A 24454-nucleotide genomic window follows, 5' to 3' on the forward strand; every position below is an offset into this window, starting at 1 on the left:
TGGGGATATACAGAGCAAAGTTAAAAAATGTATGCAAAGCAGAACTTCTCTGTCACCCAATTTAAACTATAGATAATTTAGTTGCACAAGAATCATTATTTTCATTCACACAATTACTTCATTTGCAACCATTGAGTGGTCGCAAAACAAAAGACAACCACATTTAAGCCACACAATTGTATTTTAGAAGAAAAGGACGTGCTTGTCGCGTCCTTCAGGTTTTGAAGATAGGAAACAATTTTTGTTTGTATGTCGTTTTTTTCATGTGATTGAAGAAGAAAAATTTTAAAGCATTGTATAAATACCTTTAGAAAGCCCTTAAGTACGTGAATAGGATCAGAACGCGCCCTGCCCCACCTGTCACTTAGAGACAGTCATTCTTGGCACGCGTCCTCATTGAACTATACGTCGTTGATCTCAAGAATGGTTCTTTTACACTAGTCGCTTTATATACCTTGAACGTATTTTTTTTTAAAAATCAAAACTTGATACACAAGTCGCTAAATCACTTAGTTTCCACGTCTGCCACTAGCAAATACCTTGGCGCTACATTGTTTTTCGAAAGATATAAACATCGTTTCTAGACAATGAGGAACTTACAACAACATGGCGACACCGGCAACAACGGCGACACCGAAAACACCAACACCAACCATTTGAGATGCATCAGCGACAGCAGTCGAAAAGGTTCTGTTCGAGTGATTGAAGTCGTTAGAAGAGCTGGTGGCAGAGACAGAAGAGGCAGCAGCCAAATAGAGAGCAATGGACTTGGATTGCATTTTAAGGAATGGGTTAGAGGTGACGAACAAAGAACTAGCGTCCTACCGATAAGATTTTAGACTAAGCGATGGGCCTATATATTTCAGTGTATTTCCCTATTCTGAACCAATTTTCAGGAGGATATTTCTATGAAAATAGGCATGATTAGTGGACCATTGCATGTGTAAAATAAAAGAATCAGATACATATGCTTACTAAATATTGTGATTCTCTATTTTAATCCTCTCCAAGGAGACATGGAAGCCTTTATGGCCAAGTTGGTAAGGCACCTCACTAGTAATGAGGAGATCGTCAGTTCGAATCTGGCTGAAGGCACTTGTTTTTGCAGCCGCTAAGCTGTTTTGTTTTTGTGGTATCAAATGCCATACCTTGTCTTGCTCATAATTCAGATTATTTGTCGAAGTTGTCTTGATCTTCTCAATTAAGTAGCGACTACGAAAGGGGGCTTATCCTAGGAACGTAATCTCCAAAGTGTAGACAGATACGGGCCAAGAGGACTGTCCAGGCCGTGACTATCGGAAGGGGGCGAGCCGATATTCAACACTTCCGTATCTGGGAACTCTTTGAAGGTTTTTTTACATATATATTACTGTAAAATAACTCTGCTCCTTCAATCAGATGAATCTATTAATAATTTTTTTTCTAAAAAATCCCTAGGTCTTGCTCCTTACCAAGCGTGCGAAATATGCGGTGTAAATAAGACGCTTGTACTCGCCATTAGAATTTTGTTTTCCGTCTATAATTCTATCTTTTTAAAGTCTGAAAAAACGAATGGATTTGCTTATCTTGTACTGGAAATTGATCAGAACTTTGTAAAGCTTGTGCTACCGTACTATGTAGATGGGCAGTCGGCATATACGGGTCCATTCACCACTACAAATTATTCAACATCCATTTGACGCCCGTAAATGTACCCTCGTAGCATTTCATAAAAATAAGTGGTTTCTGTGTGGCGACCCAGAACTTGACCTTTCCACTCGTCACTATTCTGTTGTCTTTCTATGCATTTAAACTTTATTGATTCCCCGCTAAACGAAAGCCGAGGACTGTAGTACAGTTCTAATATAAATCAAGAGACATAGTGCACTCATTTGAAATATTCCTTGCGGCCTAAGTTAAGAAGCCTGGATTTATATGCCAACTTCCTGGCCAATGTTTTCATTGCGCAAAATGTATCAGGGATCCCTGAAATATGAGAAGGGCACATCAGTGCTTGGCTCTTCCAATTCTCTTTCATATGTTTACAGTGAAGTGGAATACAATGAGGTGGTAATTGAGGCTACTCCTGCTGAATCGAGTTAGCATTAAGTCAGTGCTACTTTACGATACATTTCGTTGATAACTAGTCTTGAACTTATCTTATCGTTGCGAAAGAGCTCATAATAATTGGAGATAAGCTTAGCTTTAGACAAACCAGACAGCGTGAGAAACTATCCCTCCTTAGATGACCCGCTCACGCAAAAGGCCATAATTTCGATTTAATCCACAGAAAAAACTGAGAAGCCTCGGGTGGTGCCAAAACACACAAACCCACAGCAAATTGAGTACGAGCAGGAGGACTATTTGAACGTGTACATATATCAAAAAACAAATGCTCTCTATCAATTTTCCTCGATATATTCTACATCTATTTTGAAGAGAGTTTATCGATGAAAGACTTCTACGTTGCTTCGTGGATTGTATGCTGTCTCAAAACATAAGGTTTCCAGAGGCCCAGTTGAGCTCGATCATCAGGCAGCCTGACGTCTTACTAAAACCTTTTCTCATTTAAGATTTAAGGACAACTTTCGGACACATAATGGACACAGTGAAGATATCACAATTTCCTCAGCCATATAATCTTCCTCCAAAACCAAGACTTAGTGACCAAAAAAAGAAAGAAATCAAGCAAAGGGCAGTATTTTCAATTTTTTCTTTGAGTACTAATTTTGCTAAGCTTGGACGCATCTGACGGGCTCAAAAATTGGTACTTGTTTATGCGTAGCTGTTGAAATTGACTGATTTCAAACCAATCAAGTCCGAGGCTTTCAAAATAACTACTTTATGGTCAAGTAGAAGCTTATACGGCTTCAAAAATAACTACTTCATGGTCAAGTACCAGCAGAGCTCATTGTTTTATTCGCCTTTGTCTTGTTCTCCCAGAGCATGGATGGATCTCGGGCTCGGGTGCCCAGCACTGGCCCCCGTTACCATGGGAACCTGGAAGTCCAAGGATAGCATGGCCTTTTTTAGCAAGGACATCACCTGCAAGTCCGGGTGCTTAGCTCTCAAGTCTATGTTCACTGACTCCACAGCTTATACGTATATTAAAATACCATGAGATGCTGCAAAATTTCAATCCCCCACATAGTTCAGCATGAACTACATATAGCTGATACTCTCTAATAATACATTGAAAAACAAGTATTTGTTGAGTCTTGAGATCTCCGTCAAGGTGAGCCTTCCGTAAGATGAGTCTTTGCAAGGGATAATTCCCTTTTACTCGAAAAATACGAAAAATAGCTCATTGAATTAGTGGTCTATATAACAAAATGTCCCATACCTCTTGAGACCACACTAAACATTAACTATAAAAGTCGCACAAGCGTATGGACATAAACTAGTATAATTTTTAACAATCGTGCAGACGTCCATACAAAAGTATACCCAGAGACTTACTCCAATTGCGAAAGACACCAGAAGCGTTGATTGCAAATGTAAAACGCTTGTTCGAGGATGTATGTGCCTTCGCAAATATCGAAAATATATTAACCATTTGAATCTGAAAGGACCCATGACTTTGGACAGCATCGGTTTTGTCAGAGATCCCGATGTAGCTGTGGAGATTGAAAAGGAAGGGAAAGATGACAGTCTCTACAAATAATACAACTTGACTTTTGATGTCTTGATGGCTTGAAAAACCGAAGTCTAAGAATTTGCACGCAGGCTACTCATGTTAAAGACTTCTGCTTGACGCCTAGCTACCAGAAATACAGCCTGGCCCGTACAAACTATTTTCCGCTAATGATTAAGATATAGAAAGACGAGATAATTAAGCTAAATTTACCGTTATCTTTCGCAAAGAGCGATGCGTCTGATTACTCTTTTAAATTTCAGAACTCTTTAATGTCTGAAAATACCCTTTTTTGCTGTGAGAATTAGCTTTCATGGCAATCCACATTTCAGCAAATTCTTATTTTCAAGTGGGCTCGACCTAATTAAAGCCGACTCATGTATTCGCACAAGACGTAAATTTAGTCTTTATTTGATCCGTCATCATGATAAGGTACGCACTTGTCTTCCGGGAGATGACTCGAACTCTCTGAATCGCTGTTCCCGAAAATAAACATATTCAGGTTCAATTAACTACAAACAATAAAACAATCGCCGGACTAGCGGCTGGGAAGTACCTCGTAGGTTGTCGCAAAAGATTATGTCAAGCCGTCGACATGTTTGGACTTGGCCTTCAAATCGGAATCAAGATCTTGCAAAGCTTGTTCAGCACTTGCCTCAAGCTGAGCTTGGTCATTTGCGGGTTCTTTCTGATCTTTGTGACCTGAGCTCTTGTTGTCACCCTCTTCCGGGTTCTTGTGAGACTCATCTTCGGGTCCATGATGTACCTTAGGCCCCTTTGGTCTCTCTGGTCTTTTAGGTCCTTTAGGTCCTTTGAATCCATCTGGGGTTGATTCCTTCTTGTCTCCATCTTTCTGCTTTTCGCCATCCTTTGGCTTCTCTGGGTTCTCACCCTTTGGACCCTTCGGACCCTTTGGACCCTTTGGACCATCAGAATCATCATGACCATCATGACCATCATGACCATCAGGACCATCGGATTCACCTGGTGGTGGTGGGCCTGGTGGACCTCTTGGTGGTGGGCCTGGTGGACCTCTTGGTGGTGGGCCTGGTGGACCTCTTGGTGGTGGACCTGGTGGACCTCTTGGTGGCTCTCTATCTTCTTCATCGGAGTCACTTTGCACGTCAGTCTCATCAGAAAATTGGTCATCCTCGTGGTGGGGTTTCTTGTGATTCTTTCCTTTTGGACCCTTGTGGTGCTTTTTTCCACCAGACTTGCCAAATTCGGGAAATGAAGGTGGACCGTTTGGATCGTCAAGAGAATTGAAATCTAACTGTTCGTCCACCTCCTGGGGTGGCTTACCATGGTGTTGTTTTCCACCAAACTCTGGGTTCATTCCACCATGTGGCTGTCCACCATGTCTGCCTGGACGGTGGGCGCCTCCGTGTGAAAAGCCCTCGTTTCTGTTTGAGCTTTCCATTCCATATTCATGACTCATGTGGTGGCCTCCATCATGAGGAGCCATGGCGTTTTGGCGAAAGTCGTCCCCACTCATGGCATTAAGTTGATAGCCTCTGCCCAAGTGGAACATAAGTAAGCCTCCACAAACAGCTGCCGATCCAAGTAAGACCTTCTGTTTAATGTCTCTCTTTGGTCTTCTATGGTGCTCGTCTTCAAAGAAGAAAGGATCATTTGGATGAGGCCTGTGGCTTGGGTGGTGCGGAGGAGGAGGAGGGAATGGTGGGGGCACAAATCCGCCACGAGCATGAGGGAAGTCATGTGGGTGGCCGTGAAATTGGTCCTGGTCATGGTATCCGTAAGGGCCATGGTGGGGATGGAAAAGGTGTTCCTTAGACATATCTTGTCTTGGCTGCGGAGGTGGGTAGTTAGGTGGAATCATATCTTCGCTAGAGGCAGTAGAGTCCGAGGAGTAGTCGCGCTTTTCGTTTTCTGGAGATTCAGGAAGCATAAGGAGAAATAATGTGTCTGACCCTAAAAATTAAAAATTCAGACACCTCGGTGCGGATATGCGGTTTATATCATTTCGGCATTTGAAAAGCTGCATATTGACAGGCGCGGAAACGCGGAAGCGCTTCTATGTGATGCGTATGTGGTATTTCTTTTTTTCTCGGAAATGTTTTTCAAATGCCGAGATGGGGCAGTGAGGAGACACGATTTTGCTGATTTAAAAAAATAAATATTTTTCTTCAAACCCCGTTGAGTGATTTGCACTAAGTAGAACGCACAGCGGCTTTCCAATCAGATTAACGATGATTGTCAGACAGTCATTCAGATTCTAGAATCGTACACAGTGTAGACACCCCTAATATTTAGGGGGCATAAAAAGTCACGCATTGTCCCTAAACGTGCACGGCAAAAAAACCCTTAGTAGATGTGGTATCAAATTAACTCAGAGATAGGCTGCTAAGCCTGCTTCAGTCAAGGGAAAATATCGCTGATAGGCTTGCTGGGCTGTGGTAGCAAAAACAAGGCGCATACCGCGATATAACCAACGATCACGCTTTTCAAACCCCGACATACAGTCTCTGCAGCAATATTGCGCTAGTCAAACACCGCCGGCGCAGCCCAGCACGCGAACATCCCGGTCGATGTTGTCATTGGTTAAATCCGTAATCTTAATTTTGAGAAATAATGATCAGTATCTCTAATTGTAAAAAGAATATATTTGGTTTCCAGATTTATCTGAGGGGCGCAGCGTGCTGGCCAAATCTTGCAGCATATAGCCCGAGGGCTTTGATTGGGAATAGAAACTTGTAGGTCGGGTACTCGATAGCACAGCTGTGATTAAAAACACCTTCAACATCCTCGAATTTCCATTCGCCTTCAAGTGATTGTCTTTGCATAATCAATTGGATGCCCTTGTCAATGGGCCCTCTCTCAGGAAACTCACCCAATATGAGAGCAATCACCGCCCAAGCAGTTTGGACGACCATAGATTGTCCATTAGGAACATAGGTATGGGTTTCGCAAGCCTTCATTGATTCACTCCAGCCTCCGTCAGTCTCCTGCTTTGCTACCAAGAAGTCAAGACCCTTTTTGACAACCTCAGAATTGCCATATACTTTTCCCACCGACTCGAGCGCTTCAACGGCAAACATGGCAGCGTATGTGTAACATACGCCCCATGAGCCGTACCATGAACCATCTTGTTTGTCCTGAGCATTTTCAATATAGGCAATAGCAATGTCGATGGAGTGCAGAATGACATCAGGCTTGTAGTCCGGGTAGTATTTCGAAAAATAGAGCAATCCAAACACGGAAGAATCCGTGCACTCGACGTATGGATATTCGACCATAATCTGGTTGAAGACTTCAGCAGGAGAAAGCCATTCCATCATGGGAGAGGCCCGAATCTTCTCATACGCCGAGAAAGATCCATACTCAAAAGAGTCTGTGTTCTGAATAAAGAGAATCCTATCGACGGCATCCTCAAGACTCTGCCGTTCAATCTTGTGTTCAATTTGATGTCCAAGGTAATCATCGTTCTCAACCATGATAATAGCTTTCATGGCCTCGGCAGTGCAGTCGCTAACAGTGTAGCCCTGTGTTTTCGTGCTAAATGGCCATGCTCCTTTCCTCTTGTCTCTGTAGGAGCCCTCTACGCATTCATCAGTGAACTGAGATCTTCTTAAAAACCAGTATCCTTTCAAAATCATGTCGTGGTACTGTGGGTGCCCCAGTAAGCCCGCCATAATCAAGTACTGGCACATGAAAGCAACATCCCAGACCTGCACCCCGTTTGTGCCCATGACAGTCAATCCCTGGGGTCCATGGAACACGACATCATCTTTTTTTTCCAAAAAGCACTGGAACGCTTTAGAATCCGCGCCTTCCTCCAAATACGTGACGATCATGTTGAATGCGAAACTCACCGGCGCGATGCACAAGTACTCAGTGTTCTGACACTCTTTCTGGATGAGGTCGTATACCGTTTTGTTGGTTTGCTTGAGGAGCCATTTGGGCCGCACGTATTTCTCGTACTTGGCTATACACCAGTTCAAGGTGTCCAAGATTTTCGTGTGCGGATAGTAGAGATCAACGCCACATACAGTGTTTCTATGGGCGGAAAAGTCAATGGACGCGTATGGCAACTGACGCGGTAAGTAGATTTCTGACCTGATTTGTTCCAAGAGCGGGTCGACTTGACATGTACTCCTGTTCGCGCTTAAATAAGCAAGCGGTAAATAGATTGCTCTTGTGTGTACCCACCAGCGGGCTGGGTGGATAGAAAGGGAATATGGAAGGAGCCACATTTCAGGGGGGGCTGGGTTCACGCCTTCCCATCCATATAAATTCAAAAGGGAGAGCCAGGCCTTGCCCCAATGGGGATTTCCCAACGCCCCTCCCAATTTGAAGAGTGTTTTCTGGGCTTTCACACACACCATGTGGTCTTTGGGCAAGCCCAAGAGCCGCAACACGACATAGTTAATGGTGGTGCCAAAACACGTTGACTTGTCCACAGAATGCAATCCCCAGCCACCATCTACCGGGTGAGCGGTGTTGACAATGTACCGGATCATCTCGTGCTTCTTTACGTCCGGAATCGGGGTTTTCGTGAAATACGACGCAAAAACATATCCCACAGTCATGAACATGGGGCCCTTATACTGGCATGCGAAGATGCCGCATTCCTCCTGGATGTGGCTCAAGAACTCCGCACCTTTCATGGCCGACTCCATGGCCGTGGTGATTTTTTTTTCTGCCGGCGGCCCCTTGAAATCGGCCATGTCCAATAGGTACTTGGTGGTATTAGTCTGGGGTTCCGCGAGACTCTCGGTCTCTGAGAGATAGTGCCAAGTTTCTCTGCCGAGGTCATCGGTTCTGAGCCGCCAGCGGGTCTTGTCTGAAGGCGGCAATCCAATTGAATCCGAGTAGTATGTCATGTTTTGCTAGGGGGTTCAGGCTGCAGAAATAGTGGACTACGTTTTTCATGGCCTTTGGGTGGACTCTATTGTCTCTCAGGTATGAGCGCGCGTTTCTCTGCATTTGGGGAAACGTAGCCTTGGCTACCAGTGATTTTGATCAGCCACGATACGAGACATTTCCAGAATGGAGTCGTTATTCGCGCGGAATTCGCAATTGACTTTTTGGGCTGTGGCGTCAAATAATTTTAAGTGTTTTGAGTGGTTTTGCTTCTTCTGTTGGTTTTTTTTTTGGTTTTGTTGGTTTTGTTGGTACCGAAGTAAAAGCATGGCCAAGAGGCATGGTGTTCTAGCCGCGCCATGCTCGACGTAAGACAGGAGGTAATTTGAATGATTCGCGAAAGACATTTAAACGTACGAATACCCCGAGTTCAGTGGGTTCCACGAATAAGAGCTTTCTATTTGTGTATGGATTCATCAAAATAATAGAAATGTGATACAAGTTGATATGGGGCCGGCCGAAATGGCTCGTGGGAAACCTCATTCCACATTTAGTATACCTGTTTTCCCGCCAATGAAACGGCCAGTCTGGCACGTGACTTCTGCCCGCCAGGATCAAGAAAAGTAGTCACCACGAGTCCTGCACACACGGGTGCCACCAGTACTGACGACACAAAACACACATGGACCCGTGGGGCAGTACAAATGCCGCCGCAGCAGCCAGTGCCCAATCGAGAGCCCTGAAGCACCCGCTCCAAAACACGGCCCGGAGCCCGCGAGTCACGTGCCCATCTCACGTGACACGCTCTCGCAGTCGCCGCTTGCGCGCCGCGCACGACTAACTCATCGATACAGAAAAAACTCAAAGCACCAGCTCATCTACGAACACCGTGCCCATCCTTCATCCATCAATATGGCAAAGAGACTGTTGGCAGACCAGGAGGACGTTTCCGAAACCGGGCTCCAGGAAAGCGGAAGCGGCTCGGGCGCCGGTGCCGAAACTCTCGCAGACTTGGAGTCCCAGCTGGAAGACGAAAATATGGACAGTTCGGGCGACGAGTCTGCCGCCGAGAAAATGCCGCAGGAGGCCGGGACCGAGGCTCCGGCGGCTCCCGTGATCCACGGCCGTGCCACGAAAAAACAGAAAAAACAGATCACGGCGCAGGAGGTGCAGATGGCCCGAGAAACCGCGGAGTTGTTCAAGTCCAACATCTTCAAGCTCCAGATCGACGAGCTCATGAGCGAAATCAAGATCAAGGACCTGAACATCGTGCGCATCGAGAAGGTGCTCCACCGGCTTCACGACTGCATTGGGCAGGTGCCCAGCGCGGACAACTTGACGCTCGCCGACGCCGAGAAAAGCATCAATGGCAAGAAGGTCGCCATTCCTTTTCCGGACCCCAGACCCTCGAAGGTCAACTACCGCTTTGGGTACTTGCCGCCGGCCGACGTCTCCCTCGTGGGCTCTTTCGGCTTGAAGACGGGCATCGCGCAGGCGGCCGGCTCGTCCATCGACATTTCGTTGACCATGCCTCTGACCTTGTTTCTGCCCAAGGACTACTTGAACTACCGAGCTTTGTACAAGCGCAGCTTCTACCTCGCGTACTTGGCGGACCAGCTCATCCCCATCACGCGCAAGAACGGGCTTCCGGTCAAGATCTCGTATACGTACTTGAACGACGACGTGTTGTGTCCTGTTTTGACGCTTGAAAGCATCAAGACCGACAACGACGCGGACTTGGCCTTCCACAAGACCAAGTTCTCCATCAACTTGCTAGTGGCGCTCCCGCTCGGCGTGTTCGACTCCAAGAAGTTGTTGCCGGACCGAAACTGCATCCGCGTGCAGAGCGACGCAGAAGAACTCCCGCCAACACCGCACTACAACTCGTCTGTGTTGTCTCTCACCACGTACGACTATTACTTGAAGTTCCTCTACGCCAACAAAAAGGCGGCGGACGCGTTCAAGGACGCCTGCAGGTTGGGACGCTTGTGGTTGCAGCAGCGTGAGTTTGGCTCCGCCATTTCCAAGGGCGGCTTCGGGCACTTCGAGTTTGCCATCTTGTTGAGCGCGTTGTTGTCCGGGGGCGGCACCAACGGCAACAAGATCTTGTTGCATGGCTTTTCGTCCTACCAGCTTTTCAAGGGCGCCATCAAATACCTCGCCACCATGGACTTGACCACGGGCTACCTCTCGTTCTCCAGCTCCATTGGCGAGGGCGCGTCGTGCAAGTTCAACCCAGACGCCGGGTTCAACACGCCCACGCTCTTCGACAAGAGCATCAAGTTGAACATACTATGGAAAATGACGAAGTCGTCCTACCAGGAGTTGCGCCAGCATGCCATCCACACCTTGGGCTTGCTCAACGATGTTGTGTTTGACCGCTTCGACGCCATCTTGCTCCAGAAAGTCAACGTCAGCTTCTTGAACTACGACTTGACGTACGACCTCGAAGTGCCCGAGGAAGTGGAGGAATCGTTTGGTGCATTGGAGAAGATCTCCTTCGTCACTTTCGACAACTTCGTCAAGCACAAGTTGCACTCCATCCTCAAGATTGCCTTGGACGAGCGCGTGGCTAGCTTGTCCATCAGAAACAACAAGGTGAACAGCTCGTTCCCTCTTGCCAAGAGAAAGCCGTCCTCCCAATTTGGCAAGTCATACACCATCGGCTTACAACTCAATCCGGATGAATGTGATAAGTTGGTCACGAAAGGCCCGAACGACGCCGATGACGAGCCCGCCGCCAAATTCAGGTCCTTCTGGGGCGCCAAGGTGTCCTTGAGAAAGTTCAAGGACGGCACCATCCAGCATTGTGTGGTGTGGACCACCGACCGCGCTGAGCCTCTTGTCTCCAAAATCATCAAGCACTGCTTGAGCACGCATTTCCATTCCCTGGCCTCCGACCACTTACATTCGCACACCACATATTTCAACAAAAAGTTGCCCGCGCCGCTGACCGCAATCTCGGGCTCTCATAGCATTACTTCCACTGCAAACTACACGACGGTGAAAACCTCATTTGAAAACTTAAGCAAGGTGATGTACAACTTGGAGTTGCCGTTGAGTATCAAATCAATGATGCCTGCATCTGCTGCTCTCCGGAACACCACGTTGTTACAGCCAGTGCCTTTCGCAGTTGGAAGCCCAGACTTCTGGTGTGATGCTGTTCTTCAATTCGAGACTTCTAACAGATGGCCTGACGAGATCATCGCCATGGAGAAGACCAAGGCGGCGTTTTTGTTGAAAATCAGCAGCGTCTTGAACAAGGAATCCACGTACAAGACATTCATCTCTAGAGATGAGTCGATTCCTTTCAACAACGATATCACCTTACTCAACGTGTTGACCCCAGATGGGTTTGGTTTCAGATTCAGAGTTCTTTCTGAAAGAGACGAGGTTCTCTACTTGAGGGCTGTCAGAAACTCGGACACAAAAAAGGCGTTAGTCCAAAATGTGTACTTCAAGTTCAACCAGAAATACCTTGGGTCAATCAAACACACGAGAACCATAAGTATTCTTTCGAGCAGCTTCCCTTACTACTCTCCAACGGTCAGGTTATTCAAACAATGGTTGGACGCACACACTCTATTGTCTCATTTCACCGAAGAGCTCGTAGAGCTCATTGCATTGAAACCGTTCGTCGACCCTGCGCCGTACACGGTGCCAAACTCTGTTGAGAAAGGCTTCCTACAGATTCTCAGTTTTGTTGCCAATTGGAACTGGAAAGACGACCCATTAATTTTGGACTTGGTCAAGCGGTCTGACGATATTGTTGACCTCGACAACAAATTGAGTGAAAGATTAACGGCTCAAGCTTATCAAGTTGTGCGTGGCAACTTTGATAAAATTAGAGCCAGCGACCCCTCGGGAATGAAGACCCAGTTCTTCGTTGGAACTAGAGACGATCCTTCAGGCATTTTGTGGTCGAGCAATGTCACGCTTCCAATCGCCAGCAGATTGACTGCGCTTGCGCGTGCGGCGACGCTGTTGACACAAGAGCAGGGCATTGACACCTCTACGTTGGAGTTGCTTTTCACCCCTGCGTTGAATGACTTTGATTTCGTGATCAAAATGAAAGGAAACCACGCGTCCAAATTCTCGGGGATCTCCAGGACAAGCGAGTTCAAGAACTTGAGCTACCAAACATATTTCCCCGAGGACATTCCCTCGACCAGTGATTTGACGCCGGTTTTGGTGGACATGTTGAATAAGAGGTTTGGCAGCGCAATCATCTTCTCGGCAAGGAAGTGCGCCGCTGCTTTCGGCGATTCGGGCAACATGATTTGCGGCGTGTTTGTCCCTTCCGCGGCGACAAAGAAGAAGTTCCGTGTGTCGTTGGGCGTGGACGTGAAACCCACTGGGGAGGGAGATGAAGTGGTGATCAACAAAGAATCGATCCTCGACCAAGTCAAGCTCTTGGGCGGTGATGCCATCAAGTCAATCAAGTTTCGTAAGTGAGACTTGCGTATATAGAGCGGCAGTGGTATACTTAATACAACCGGCTAGGCGGCGAGGCATGCACATGCTTGGTTGTCTACTGCACTATACGTGTACTCCAAGAGCCTTGTTGGAAATGGATGCAGACTCGCACATGAAGTGAGGACTCACAGTTCGCGTGCAACATGGCGGCGATGCTTCCAGGTAGCCAGTCTTCAAACGCGGCTCGGGAACTCTTTGACTTATTCCGAAAAACGAAGTTTCGATGTGGTTTTGCATTTGCCTGCTGGGCTTGCTCGCACGACTTTTATGCGCATACCAAACTGCTAGCTCGCTCCACATCCGCACTTCGCCAGTGGGTTCCGCCATTTTCTCAGCCAATGCCCGACCTGTTCACGAGCCTGCGGTACCCGTCGGTCGAGGAGACGCTCCGCAATAACGCATCGCTGCTCATCAAGCAAAAACGGCTTTTCCTCGCTGATTTGCGCACGCTCATGGGCACCCTGGGCTGTGCGCTCATAGGCATCCTCTATCTACGAGACATGTCCATTCTCCTCTTTTGTTTGCGGGCCACCGTGCAGTTCTTGCTCTCCAGCCCGTACGCCGCCCATTTCAACTACGGGACCCTGCTCCAGGAAGAGGCACGCAAGGAACAACGGTGGTTTCTCTTTTGGAGCGTGGTGCTCGTCAATGGTGTTTCGTTTCTCGACCACTTGATTCTCGGCACGTACCGCACCAGCAGCGCCGGCGACAGGCAGCTCCATGGCAGCTGGACCGTGCAGTTCATTGGCGAGCGGCTCCCGCGGGGCAGGAGCGAGTTGGTGGTGTTTGACGGTCTCATCGTGGTGATGCAGCTGGTCTACTTCTGTCTTATGTGCACCACCAGCGACCTGGCCGTGCTCCAGGGCCCCCTGGCGGACTTGAGCCTCAAGGACGAGGCGGTGCTGCTGGACGTGGTTTCCGACGGCTTCGACGGCAATGTGCATATCTTGACTGTGGACGTCTGGGAGGGCGTCCGGGCCCTGTGGCGGTACGACCGGCATCCCGAGAACCGGGACGTCCAGGAATTGCGGTCTATGCGGGAGCAGGCTCTCCGGCGGATATTGGTGTGAAGCACGGCGTGGTTACAGTAGTACTCCATCACTGCTGGAATAGTACTCCATCACTGCCGGAACACCCGCGGGCGCCGGTCAAGCGGCCTTTTGATCTGTGCAAAAGGCCGGCAATAACGCCAAATCCAGTACGGGAGATGGATCTACTAAAAAAAATAGAGGCCGAGAGAAATGAAGATGCCTTTGGCCCCGGCCTGGCGCATCTTTCGTACGCGGGCACATGTTCCACACACGCAGAAGCGGCCCCTGAAACAGGCGGCCCAGTCCAGAGAGGCAGAACCAGAAAAATTTACAGGGCCCGTCAGGCGCCGGCGAGCCTGGCAGCAGGACCAGCCGCCCGGGGCAGATTCCCAATCTGGCGGCCGGCCGGACATGGCGCCCGGTGCACCCGTGCACCACGGCCCGATGCGGGACGAGTGAAAAAAACCAGGCCCATCGGATGAGCCCCGGTTTCCATCCCGAAGCTGCCCACCTCGCCATGTCCGACATCGCTGGCATCGAATACAACCGCGTCACAAACACCACCGCCACGGATTTCCCCGGGCACTCGGGCGACGACCATGCGTGGGACCTCGAGAAGTTCAAGCACAGCTTCGACATCCGCATCTCGCATGCCGCAGAACGGTCGGCCAACTTCGACATGCTCAATGTGGACACCTCGATCGCCAATGCGTTCCGCAGAATCATGCTTGCCGAGGTGCCGTCCGTAGCCGCCGAGACCGTCTACGTGTTCAACAACACGTCGGTGATCCAGGACGAGGTGCTCGCACACCGAATCGGACTTATTCCGTTGAACGTGGACCCGGAAATGTTGGAGCACATCGACCCCGGCGTCGACGAGAAGGAGCGGTTCAACGACACCAACACCATTGTGTTGTCGCTCGACGTCAGCTGCTCGAGAAACCCGCACGCGCCGGAGGGCGCCACGGACCCCAAGGTGCTCTACCGAAACTCCAGTGTGTACGCGCGGGACCTCAAGTTCGAGCCGCAGGGCCGCCAGGCAGACCTCTTCAGGGACAAGCCCGTGGCGCCGTGCGACCCCGACATCTTGCTTGCCAAGTTGAGGCCCGGCCAGGAGATCTCCTTGCGAGTGCACTGCATCTTGGGCTACGGCTTTGACCACGCCAAGTTCTCGCCCGTGTCCACGGCCTCGTACAGATTGATGCCCGTGATCGACATCCAGGAGCCCATCGTCGGCGCTCAGGCACAGAGGTTCCAGCAGTGCTTCCCCTCGGGCGTGGTGGGCATCGACGAAAACGGCGCGGCCTACGTTGCGGACGCCAGGAAGGACACCGTGCTGAGAGAAGTCTTGAGACACGAGGAGTTCAACGGCAAGGTCAAGCTCGGCAGGAGGAAGAACCACTTCATTTTCAACGTCGAGTCCACGGGCGCCATGGCCCCCACGGAGATCTTCCTCAAGTCTGTGAGCGTGTTGAAGCAGAAGGCCGAGTACTTGAGAAACTGTCCCATCAACCAGTAGAGCCGGCCGGGCGAGCTTGCTGGGGGTCTGCGTCGCGAGTCCTAGTGAAGATGTATATTAGACGAAAAGAATTACCACTGCATGGTCCGGTCGCGGGTACTGTAAGATTGGTTTTGCCCATTGCTACCTGGCACGCTGCTTGTGGGGAAGACTGGGGGCTTTTCTTGGTGGTGCGCTGAAGCCATGTAGCTTTATGAGGTGCACTGCTAAAGCCATGTAGCTTTATCAGGTGCACTGCTATAGCCATGTAGGTTTATGAGGTGCACTGCTAAAGCCAGGTAGCTTAATAAGATGCGCTGTTGAAGCCATCCAGCTTTATGAGGTGCGCTGTTAAAGCCATATAGGTTTATGAGGTGCGCTGTTAAAGCCATATAGGTTTATGAGGTGCGCTGTTAAAGCCATATAGGTTTATGAGATGCGCTGTTAAAGCCATATAGGTTTATGATGTGCGCTGCTATAGCCATACAAGTTTATGAGGTGCGCTGCTATAGCCATGTAGGTATATGAGGTACACTACTATAGCCAGGTAGCTTAATGATATGCGCTGTTAAAGCCATCCAGCTTTATGAGGTGCGCTGCTTACTGAAACCTGGTCCATTACAATGCGTCTTTACTTGCCATGCGTGGCACGCTGCCCACGTCTGGATGTCTGGTTTCATCGCCTCATCACATGCACAGCTCCAGGCCCAAGTCCCCAGTGTGATCTGGCAATCATCTCGCCGAATTGTACAGATGCGGTCCGGCACAACCACACGAGCAATCTGTCGCGTCCAGCAGCCCACCGGCTCTTCGCTGTCTTCCATTGGTATTGTACGCTATTACATATACACGCCCCTCAAACAAGCTGCTTGCGCGAGCCCTTGAAGAACAACTGCACAATCGTGATCTGCAAGCCGGCCATGCCGACCATCAACAACACCTCCAAAATCGAAAAGTAGTAGATGCGCGACTCCGTCGAGCGCACCGTGGCCTGGTTACGGTTGTTCCGGGTCTTGTAGTACTGCAAGGATCTCTTCAAGTCCTCCAACTGCGCGTCGATCTGCGAGGCAGTGGCCTTCATGGCCTCCACATGGGCCAACGGCTGCGTGTTGGGCTGCTCCGGCATCTGGGCCCTGAACGCGCTCGAAGCGTCGTCGTCATACTTGATTTCAAAGTCAATGACCTTGTCCGCAAACGTCGACATCTGGTTCGAGAAGCAGAACTCGTATTCGCCCACGTGCTTCGCCGTGATCACAAAGTCGCCCTGTCTCTCCTTGGTTCTCGCCACCAACTCGTTTCCGAGCGGGTCCTTGACCGAGTAGTCGACGTCGAAAGAACCGCCCTGTTGCACAGCAAAGTAGTACGAGACCTGGGTGTTGGGTTTTTCGGTGAAGATGTAGAAACACGACACTTCCTTTGCCGGCAAGCTGAAGGTCAACGCCGAGGCCACGATCGTCTGCACAAGGGCTAGCAACAAAAGGCAGCGGGAAAACATGGCGAGGTTCTGGCTCGGTGTGGAGTTTGTTTGGTGAGATCGGTCTGTCTTTGGCGTGGCTTTTCGTGGTGCGCGGTCGAGAAAACGCCTGGGACGCGGGTGCTGTGTGCAGGCCCGCGGTGGGCCCAACCTGGGCCCGACCAAACTGGATGAAGGAGATGGTCGGCTGCGAGTGAATCTGTAGCCGAGTGAATCTGTAGCTGAGTGAATCTGTAGCTGAGAAAATTTGTGGCTGAGAAAATTTGTAGCTGAGCAGAACGATTTCGACTTCGTAAATCCAAAATCGCCGTTTAATCAGATCCATCTTGTTCGAGCCATCCCGTCGGTGCGAGATCGCTCGCTCGGGCTAATAAAGCTGCACCTTATAATGTGTTGTAGAAAGAGACGCGGATCGAGCAGTTACAAACTGATTTTTCAAAAGCCAGAATTGGAGGCTGGACCCAGCGACTTGCAGCGGCGTGTGGATTCCCAGCCGGCCGCCCAGTTAGCCCAATGATTGGCGGGTCCATGCTAACCTGTACCATCTCAAAAAAAACAGACTTGTGCCATGCGCCGTCGTGCCGGCTCTGCGCAAATGTGTTCGTGTTTCGGTTCTTCCTGAACTTTCCCATTGACTATGTACAACTGTCTATACAGTGTAGACCATGCGGCCCAGCTTGTCGAAGCTGATGGCTCTGTCCTTCTTTCTGTCTCTCCTGGAGGCACCGTAACGGTATCCGACGTTACCCGACGTGGACATGGTGAATCTAAACTGCACCTTGTCGCCGGCCTTCTGCTGGCCAACAAGCACTTTGTTGGTGACAACCCTGGTTTCGCTGGTGTCTTGCAACTCGGTCAAGTTGTCAAGCACCTTCTGTGCAGGCTCGAGGTCGAAAATCTTGGAGGCGTCCACGGGCCCGAACGGCTCGGACTCCGAGATGGTCAAGAACCGCTGGTGCAAGGTTTTGGACGGCGTAGGGATTTCCGTGAGGTTTTCCGCCGTTTTGTTCGGGTTGAACAAGGGGAACATTTTCTTCATCACGCCGGAAAACTGCTCTAGGTTTTCGGACAAGAGTCCCTGGGTTCGTTAGTATAAGCACGAGGCAAGAGGCCCGGTTCGGACCGGCGGCCGGCTGCGGATTCAGAAATAAAGCAAATTTTAACCATGTGGGTGTCTTCAAGACTAATCATAATAAGATCATCATATTCCGCCAGCCCGGCCCCGAAAGGACCAAGCGCGGGTCCCGCTTGCAGAACCCGCGAATCCAAAACATACCTTTTCCCTCCACGACTTCTCGATCGTTTGCAATCTGATGATGGCCTCCACGCGTGACAACTTGAGCCCATACTTGTGGGCAAGCTCCTGCGCCAGCGTGTGCTCCTCGGTGGCTTCGCTGTAGATTTTCTGCTTCAATTCGTCCGAAACAATGAGCCCGGTCTTTGTGTGTGTGTTGTGCGGGAACGGATGCAAAGAAGGGTCTCTCTTGTCATCGAGCCTGGCGTAGGCCTGCGTCCCCTCGCCCAAATCCACGGGGTTTCCATCAGGAACAATGTAGTTGGGCTTGTGATCCTGTGGCGGGTAGTAGTACTTGTTTCTGTGGTACTCGCCCCTGAGATTCTTGGGCCCAAGCCACGCTTTCATGTGCCTGCGGAAAAAGCCGGAATGGTCCTTTTTAGGGTGTGTGAGAGGGGCCAACTGGGCACGGTACCGGGGGTATTCCGGTTTTCTGCGTGCATACCGGACGCTCTGGAGCGGCACCACGGGCCTGGGGCCAGAGACAATTGACGACCTCGGGAACATCGAATCGAAGTAAAGAAGAAATAAGAGGAGGAGCTGGATGTCGGAAAATTTTGAGGTTTTTTTTTCGCGTGCGGTTCTCACGAGAATGTCGTGTTCTCATTTGTCCAATAGGCGGGAGACAATGTCGCGGCGCCGGCTGGCATGTCGCGGCCCTCTGCTTTAGGGCTCTGTTGGTGAACAGGACACTGGCGCAGACGCCTTTTTTGAGCTTGAGGGGTGTTTTGATGGCGGTGGGTGGATGTGGTGTAATTTGGTTGTGAATTTGGGCCATGAAGGGTGGAGCGTGGTTTGTGCGTCTTGCTAAGGATGTGATATGTATTCTATGGTGGTTATTATCATCTGTAGCTGGGGCATTTGGGCAAGAGGGAGGAAAGATACCGGCAGATGGAAATTTAATGGATGCACATATAATTCATGTTTTCTGGATAAGCTTCGGGTCAGTGTATGGATAGTATGACGAGTCTTGGCAATATATCCGGGGCACCCAGGACAATATATAAGGTGTCTGAGCGATCAGGCGCACGGAGACGACAGGCGCCTGGCTTGGTTGTGCTATTCGTGGATCCTAAGCAAGAAAAAACTGATGATTCAGTCCAAAATGCTTTTTCACGAAAATAAAGAAAGAATCTGGGAAGTCGGTGTTGATGGAGCAGCACCCGCCATGGAACGAGCGCTGTCTGCAGGACGCCAGCCTAAGGCGGTGGGGACTGTTGGGAAAAGTCCCCCGAAGGTCGAGTTGGCTCCATCTGGTATCATATGATTACAATGTTGTAAGAATGACGGCTGCCAAATTCCGGGGCTTTGAAGTAACTTTTGTGGTGCGATGGGTGGGTGTTGGATTTGTCTGGAACTGTATTTGGGTGCAAATTTAGGGCCAGGGCCGAGAATCCCCAGAAGTGCGAGAAACGAAGGAGATGAAGGATGGCCGACCGGTGGCGCAAATGAACAATCAAGCGGGAAAAAAATGGGAAGCAACAAGAAGGCTCCGAGAAGAAAACCACATTTAAAAACAAGCATAACGTATCAAGATTGAAGAATGTTTTTGAAGCGAGAGTAGGGATAGAAGCAAGTAGACAGATTACATTAGCATCAGAACAAGTGGGAGGCAGGATGAAGGGAGCAGCAGATGAGGATCAAGTATTTCGATGACTTCTGCATGCGAATCATGTAGGTAAAGAGGGTACCGATTTGTGGGCGTCGAAATGACAGAACCAAAATGGAGGGAGTACCCAATACACAGAAGACGCATAGGAATGAGGGTACCGATGAGATAAAAAGGTGTCTGCGCTAGAGTAGTAGGGTCAAATTATTTAAAGTGTGTGAGTAGGAGTATCTGAACGTAAATTATAGAGTATCAGGTGAGAGCATCAGGTGGGAATATCAGGTGAGTATTAGGTGAGAGTATCAGCTGAGAGTATCAGCAGAGAGTATCAGCTGAGAGTATTAGGTGGGAGTATTAGGTGGGAGTTTCTGACTGGTATATCTGAATAGCATATGAATAAATTATCTGAACCAATGTGTCTGAACTAAAGCATCACAACGAATTCTGTGGGCCAAAGCTCCCCAATGAGAATATCACATAAAGCATGATGAAAGTATCAGGTGGAACTATACTAGATGAGACCATCAAGTGGAAGCATCGCAATAGAACACTCGATTTGAATAATCAGGAAAAGGAGAAAGCCTATATGGAGAGCATCCAGAGAAAGACAAAGTATACGAAACCACCTCGTATACGAAACCACCTCGTAAGCAAAACTACTCGCAGACGAAAGTCGCGTCCAAATGAAAGTAGAATATAAAAGTAGAATACGAACAGCGGTCCTAGCGACGGGCCACCAAAAAGAGGCTGGCCCCGTACTGCGCGGCCCCGCGGCCCGGCCCACGACGGCGCATGGCCCCAACGCCTACAGCCAGCTTTCGGCCACTTCCACCTAAACACCCCAAACAAAAACATCCCATACAAAACAAACAAAACAAACAAACCACAACGCCACAACGCCACGAGCAAACCACAAAAAAGAACAAAGTCCAATAAACAAAAATCAAAACAAAAAGGCAGGCCTCGCAAGACGTCCTGTTCCCTCACCTGACAATCACCGCATTCGCGGCCCCGCCCTTTCTGGGATCCTCAGCCTGGCACCCCAGTGGCGCCTTGGCCCCAGCGCCGCACCCAGACACGCGCCCGGCCCAGGGCAAGCTCAGTGCACTAGTCAAAAAAATAAAATAAAATAAAATAAAAAAGCGCGCCCGGCCCACCGTTTGGCACGCGCCGCCCTGGATCAACTGCAAACTACTTCATCATCTCCAGGCCCTACAAAACCACCCCACAAAACACGACAAAACCACCCCCCAAAACACCGAAACACACCCCTAAACACCACAAACACGCCGCAACACCACGGCGGCACCACGTGACGCAAAGCAAACCCCGCAAAACACACAAAAACACCGCGCCGCTCTAAGCGAAGCAGCAGCCGCCCACAAACACAGCCGCCCACCCGAGCCTGCCCCCATGGATTCCATCGGGCCCACGTTCCGGGCGCTCCGCGGCCGCGGCACGCTCCCGGAAACCGCCGCCCTTCCGGCCCCCGCGCCGGCCGCCCTGCTCGACGATAAGGTGCGTGACCTTGAAAACGAGCTTTTCCGCAAGCGCCCGAGCTCCGCCAGCGATCCCTTTTTTGAGTCTGCCGCCAAGCTGGCGCGCCCCGGCCACGTCGCCTCGGCGGGCCGCGTGGCGCACGGCGCGCCGCCGTTCATCCGGGACCACAACTTGCGGACGGCCGCTTCGCGCGAGCACACGCCGCCGGGCACGGCCAGAACCGCCCAGCAAGACGCCGCCCAGCAAGACGCCGCCCAGGAAAACACCGCCCAGGAACATGCCGCTCAGGAACATGCCGCTCAGGAACATGCCGCTCAGGAAGACGCGGGCCTTGCCGGCGACGACGACGTGCCACTCGAGGTGCTCGAGGAAATGAGCCGGTTGGAGGAGAACTTCCCCGTGTTGGCGGAGCGGTACCGGCTCCTCGACAAGATCGGCGAGGGCACGTTCTCCACCGTGTACAAGGCCGAGGCCATGGACGGCGCGGTGATGCTCGGCTCGCAGCTCTGGAAGTCGCCGCCGCTCAAGCAGGCCGCGGCGGCGCGGCGGCGCGAGCAGAAGAAGCGGCCGCTCGTGGCGTTGAAGCAGATCTACGTGACGCTGTCGCCCAACCGGATCCACAACGAGCTCCAGCTCCTCTTCATGTTGAGCGGCAACGCGCACGTGGCGCCGTTGCTCGACATCTTGCGCCACCAGGACCAGGTGCTCGCCATCTTGCCGTACTACCAGCACGCGGACTTCCGCGACTTCTACCGCGACCTCCCGGTGAAGGGCATCAAGAACTACATGTGGGAGTTGCTCCAGGGCTTGGAGTTCATGCACAGCAAGGCCATCATCCACCGCGACTTGAAGCCCACCAACTTCCTCTACGACCCGTTCAAGGGCAAGGGCGTCTTGGTGGACTTCGGCTTGGCCGAGAAGATGCCTGCGTGCGCGCCCTCGGCCAGCGCCAACAGCTGCCCGTGTCTCTTGAAGGACCGCCCCGCGCTGCACAAGACGCGCCTGAAACGCCTCAACATCAAGGCCGCGTACCCCAAGGTCGACCAGCGGCCCCCGAGGCGGGCCAACCGGGCGGGGACCCGCGGCTTCCGCGCGCCGGAGGTCCTCTTCAAGTGCACCAACCAGTCCACCAAGATCGACGTGTGGTCCGCGGGCATCATCGCCTTGTCCTTGCTCGCGAGGAAATTCCCGCTCTTCAACTCCCCGGACGACATCGACGCCTTGGTGGAGCTCATCCTTGTTTTCGGCGTGGACAAGTTGCTGAAGTGCGCCGAGTTGCATGGCTGCGGCCTCGAGTTGAACGCGCCCAACGCGCAGATGGCCTCGTTCAACGGGAACTTGGTCAGGCTCTTGGTGTCCGTGTTGACCCACGAGGACGAGAACGGCTGCTTGCCGCCTGACAGCGTGATATACGACACGTTGAAGTTCCTCGACAAGGAGTCGCATACCCTCGCCAAGCCCGTGCTTGCCGACGCGGAGGGCGCCCCGGCCGCAATGCGCGCCGAGCACCGCCGGCTCATGGATGAGTACAGCGACCTCAAGCACTTGTTGCAGTTGCTCTACGGCTGCTTGAGCATGGACGCCAGCAAGCGGCTCAGCGCCAGCCAGCTCTTGCAAATGCCCTTCTTCGAGGAGTTGACGGCCCACGGGGACGACGACGTCTTGCTATAGGGCAGGGCCCCGGCCCGCGGCACAGGGGATATAGAGCGAAAGTATGCATGAGATTGGTATGTATGGGTGCGTAGAAACGAGTGCGGTTAGTTGCTGGTGGCAACGCTGTCGGCGCTGGAGGACAGGTCCGACCTGCCTCTTTTCTTCATGCGCCGTGCGGGGAGGTCCGCGGAAACCATGTCGGGTGCCGCGTAGTCGTCCAACCCCGGCACGTACATTGCGCGGTTCCACTTGCGGTTGAGCTCGGAGATGAGCCTGTTCTTCTGGCGGAGGGTCTGCTCCGGGGGCAGTGCCGGCGCCGCCGCGGCGGAAGGTTGCAGCGCCGGTGGGGCGTGTGGCGCCGACGGGAGCTGGGGCGCCGCGCCATACGGGGCCAGCTGCGCGAGGAAGTGGCTCGGCGCCCGCACCTCCACCGGGTGGCTGCTGCCGTGGCCCGGGTACGCCGCGGTGGTGGCCGCGTGGCTCGAGAGGAGCTCGAGCTGGATGTCCTTGGAGAGGAGCAACTTGCGCTTGAGGAACATCGACTGCGTCATCGACGACGAGCGCACCTTCTTGGCCGTCGGCGTCAGCGGCGGCCGTGCGGGCGGCGGGAGCGAGTCGCCGTCGAGACTGCCAAACAGCGACGGTGCGTGGTGCGAGCACGCGTCCACGGCCGCCGAGAGCGGCGACGGCATCAGATCCTCAAGCTTGGCCGAGCTGGGCGGCGCCTTGGGCTTGTGGCTGTCGCACTTGAACTTGAAGTTGTTCTTGAAGCTCAAGAAGAAGTCGGGCTTGTGCACCTTGTCGCTGGAGCGGCGCCGGCGCCACGCGAACGAGCGCGCTAGCAGGTGCTCGGGCTCGGACGACTCGTCGTCGGACGCGATGGCGCAGCCCCGCGGCTTGGGTTTGGCGAGCCGGGAGGCGGCCATGCCGGCGTCTCTGGGCAGGTCCCAGGGCGAGCCCGCGACGCCCAACGACGCGAGGCTGGAGCTGCTGTTGTTGCGCGTGGGCTTGACGAAGAAGTCCTCCACGGACACGATGGAGTTGCGCGGCGACTCCAGGCTGACGATGGACATGCTGCGCTGGTGGGCCAGGTGGGCCGAGCCCACGGAGTTCATGGACGACAGCCGCTGTTTCGGGGGCGGTGCCTGCGCGGCGGGCTTGGGCACCAGGGGGCTCACGGAGCGGCTGGGCATTTCGGGGGGGCTCCTGAGCGTTTCCAGGCACGAGGGCGGCCGCATGTCGCAGGTTCGGGGGCACGCGTCCGGCGGCGCCTGCTTGATTCTAGCGTGGCTCCGGCGGTCAACGGGTGAGATGGCTGTTTCTCTGGTCGGCGTTGGGCCGGGCGGTTCAGCGTTCGGTGATGCCGGCGTCGGATCGGGTCAGCGATTACCTGTCTGATGCCTGCTTTCTGCTTTCTGCTTTCTGCCTGTCTGCTTTCTGCTTTCTGCTTTCTGCCTGTCTGCTTTCTGCTTTCTGCTTTCT

At 51.8% G+C, this 24454-nt stretch overlaps 10 protein-coding genes and 1 non-coding gene across 11 annotated transcripts; 5 read left to right on the forward strand and 6 right to left on the reverse strand.

The window, feature by feature from the left end:
- Positions 1–479: 479 nt before the first annotated feature.
- On the reverse strand, positions 480–928 carry METBIDRAFT_30640 (uncharacterized protein). The gene has a single exon (XM_018855675.1). The coding sequence runs from the start codon at positions 777–779 to the stop codon at positions 597–599; it is 183 nt and encodes a 60-aa protein (XP_018714826.1). The 5' UTR covers positions 780–928; the 3' UTR covers positions 480–596.
- Positions 929–1022: 94 nt separating this feature from the next.
- On the forward strand, positions 1023–1095 carry METBIDRAFT_t34. The gene has a single exon. It is a non-coding gene; the product is annotated as a tRNA-Thr (tRNA).
- A 3095-nt stretch (positions 1096–4190) lies between these two features.
- METBIDRAFT_10494 (uncharacterized protein) lies at positions 4191–5522 on the reverse strand (the record flags this gene model as incomplete). The annotated part of the gene is made up of 1 exon (XM_018853781.1): positions 4191–5522. The coding sequence occupies one exon, from the start codon at positions 5520–5522 to the stop codon at positions 4191–4193; it is 1332 nt and encodes a 443-aa protein (XP_018714827.1).
- Positions 5523–6252: 730 nt separating this feature from the next.
- On the reverse strand, positions 6253–8457 carry ERG7 (lanosterol synthase; the record flags this gene model as incomplete). Its single annotated transcript, XM_018856520.1, has 1 exon — positions 6253–8457. One exon carries the CDS (start codon positions 8455–8457, stop codon positions 6253–6255), a length of 2205 nt encoding a protein of 734 aa, XP_018714828.1.
- Positions 8458–9349: 892 nt separating this feature from the next.
- Positions 9350–12892, forward strand: UTP22 (rRNA-processing protein; the record flags this gene model as incomplete). Its single annotated transcript, XM_018855676.1, has 1 exon — positions 9350–12892. The coding sequence occupies one exon, from the start codon at positions 9350–9352 to the stop codon at positions 12890–12892; it is 3543 nt and encodes a 1180-aa protein (XP_018714829.1).
- A 359-nt stretch (positions 12893–13251) lies between these two features.
- Positions 13252–13983, forward strand: METBIDRAFT_37624 (uncharacterized protein; the record flags this gene model as incomplete). The annotated part of the gene is made up of 1 exon (XM_018856899.1): positions 13252–13983. The coding sequence occupies one exon, from the start codon at positions 13252–13254 to the stop codon at positions 13981–13983; it is 732 nt and encodes a 243-aa protein (XP_018714830.1).
- Positions 13984–14461: 478 nt separating this feature from the next.
- RPC40 (DNA-directed RNA polymerase core subunit) lies at positions 14462–15463 on the forward strand (the record flags this gene model as incomplete). The annotated part of the gene is made up of 1 exon (XM_018856705.1): positions 14462–15463. The coding sequence occupies one exon, from the start codon at positions 14462–14464 to the stop codon at positions 15461–15463; it is 1002 nt and encodes a 333-aa protein (XP_018714831.1).
- An 835-nt stretch (positions 15464–16298) lies between these two features.
- Positions 16299–16937, reverse strand: METBIDRAFT_36817 (uncharacterized protein; the record flags this gene model as incomplete). The annotated part of the gene is made up of 1 exon (XM_018856781.1): positions 16299–16937. One exon carries the CDS (start codon positions 16935–16937, stop codon positions 16299–16301), a length of 639 nt encoding a protein of 212 aa, XP_018714832.1.
- A 628-nt stretch (positions 16938–17565) lies between these two features.
- On the reverse strand, positions 17566–18717 carry METBIDRAFT_35415 (mitochondrial 37S ribosomal protein mS45; the record flags this gene model as incomplete). The annotated part of the gene is made up of 2 exons (XM_018856607.1): positions 17566–17994; positions 18193–18717. The coding sequence occupies 2 exons, from the start codon at positions 18715–18717 to the stop codon at positions 17566–17568; spliced, it is 954 nt and encodes a 317-aa protein (XP_018714833.1).
- A 186-nt stretch (positions 18718–18903) lies between these two features.
- METBIDRAFT_30647 (uncharacterized protein) lies at positions 18904–20093 on the reverse strand. The gene has a single exon (XM_018855677.1). It carries the CDS (start codon positions 19732–19734, stop codon positions 19324–19326), a length of 411 nt encoding a protein of 136 aa, XP_018714834.1. The 5' UTR covers positions 19735–20093; the 3' UTR covers positions 18904–19323.
- Positions 20094–21232: 1139 nt separating this feature from the next.
- On the forward strand, positions 21233–22990 carry CDC7 (serine/threonine protein kinase; the record flags this gene model as incomplete). The annotated part of the gene is made up of 1 exon (XM_018856800.1): positions 21233–22990. The coding sequence occupies one exon, from the start codon at positions 21233–21235 to the stop codon at positions 22988–22990; it is 1758 nt and encodes a 585-aa protein (XP_018714835.1).
- Between the last annotated feature and the right edge of the window lie 1464 nt (positions 22991–24454).

Source organism: Metschnikowia bicuspidata (genome assembly GCF_001664035.1).
Source record: "Metschnikowia bicuspidata var. bicuspidata NRRL YB-4993 chromosome Unknown METBIscaffold_1, whole genome shotgun sequence".
In the NCBI taxonomy this organism is placed as follows: domain Eukaryota; kingdom Fungi; phylum Ascomycota; class Pichiomycetes; order Serinales; family Metschnikowiaceae; genus Metschnikowia; species Metschnikowia bicuspidata.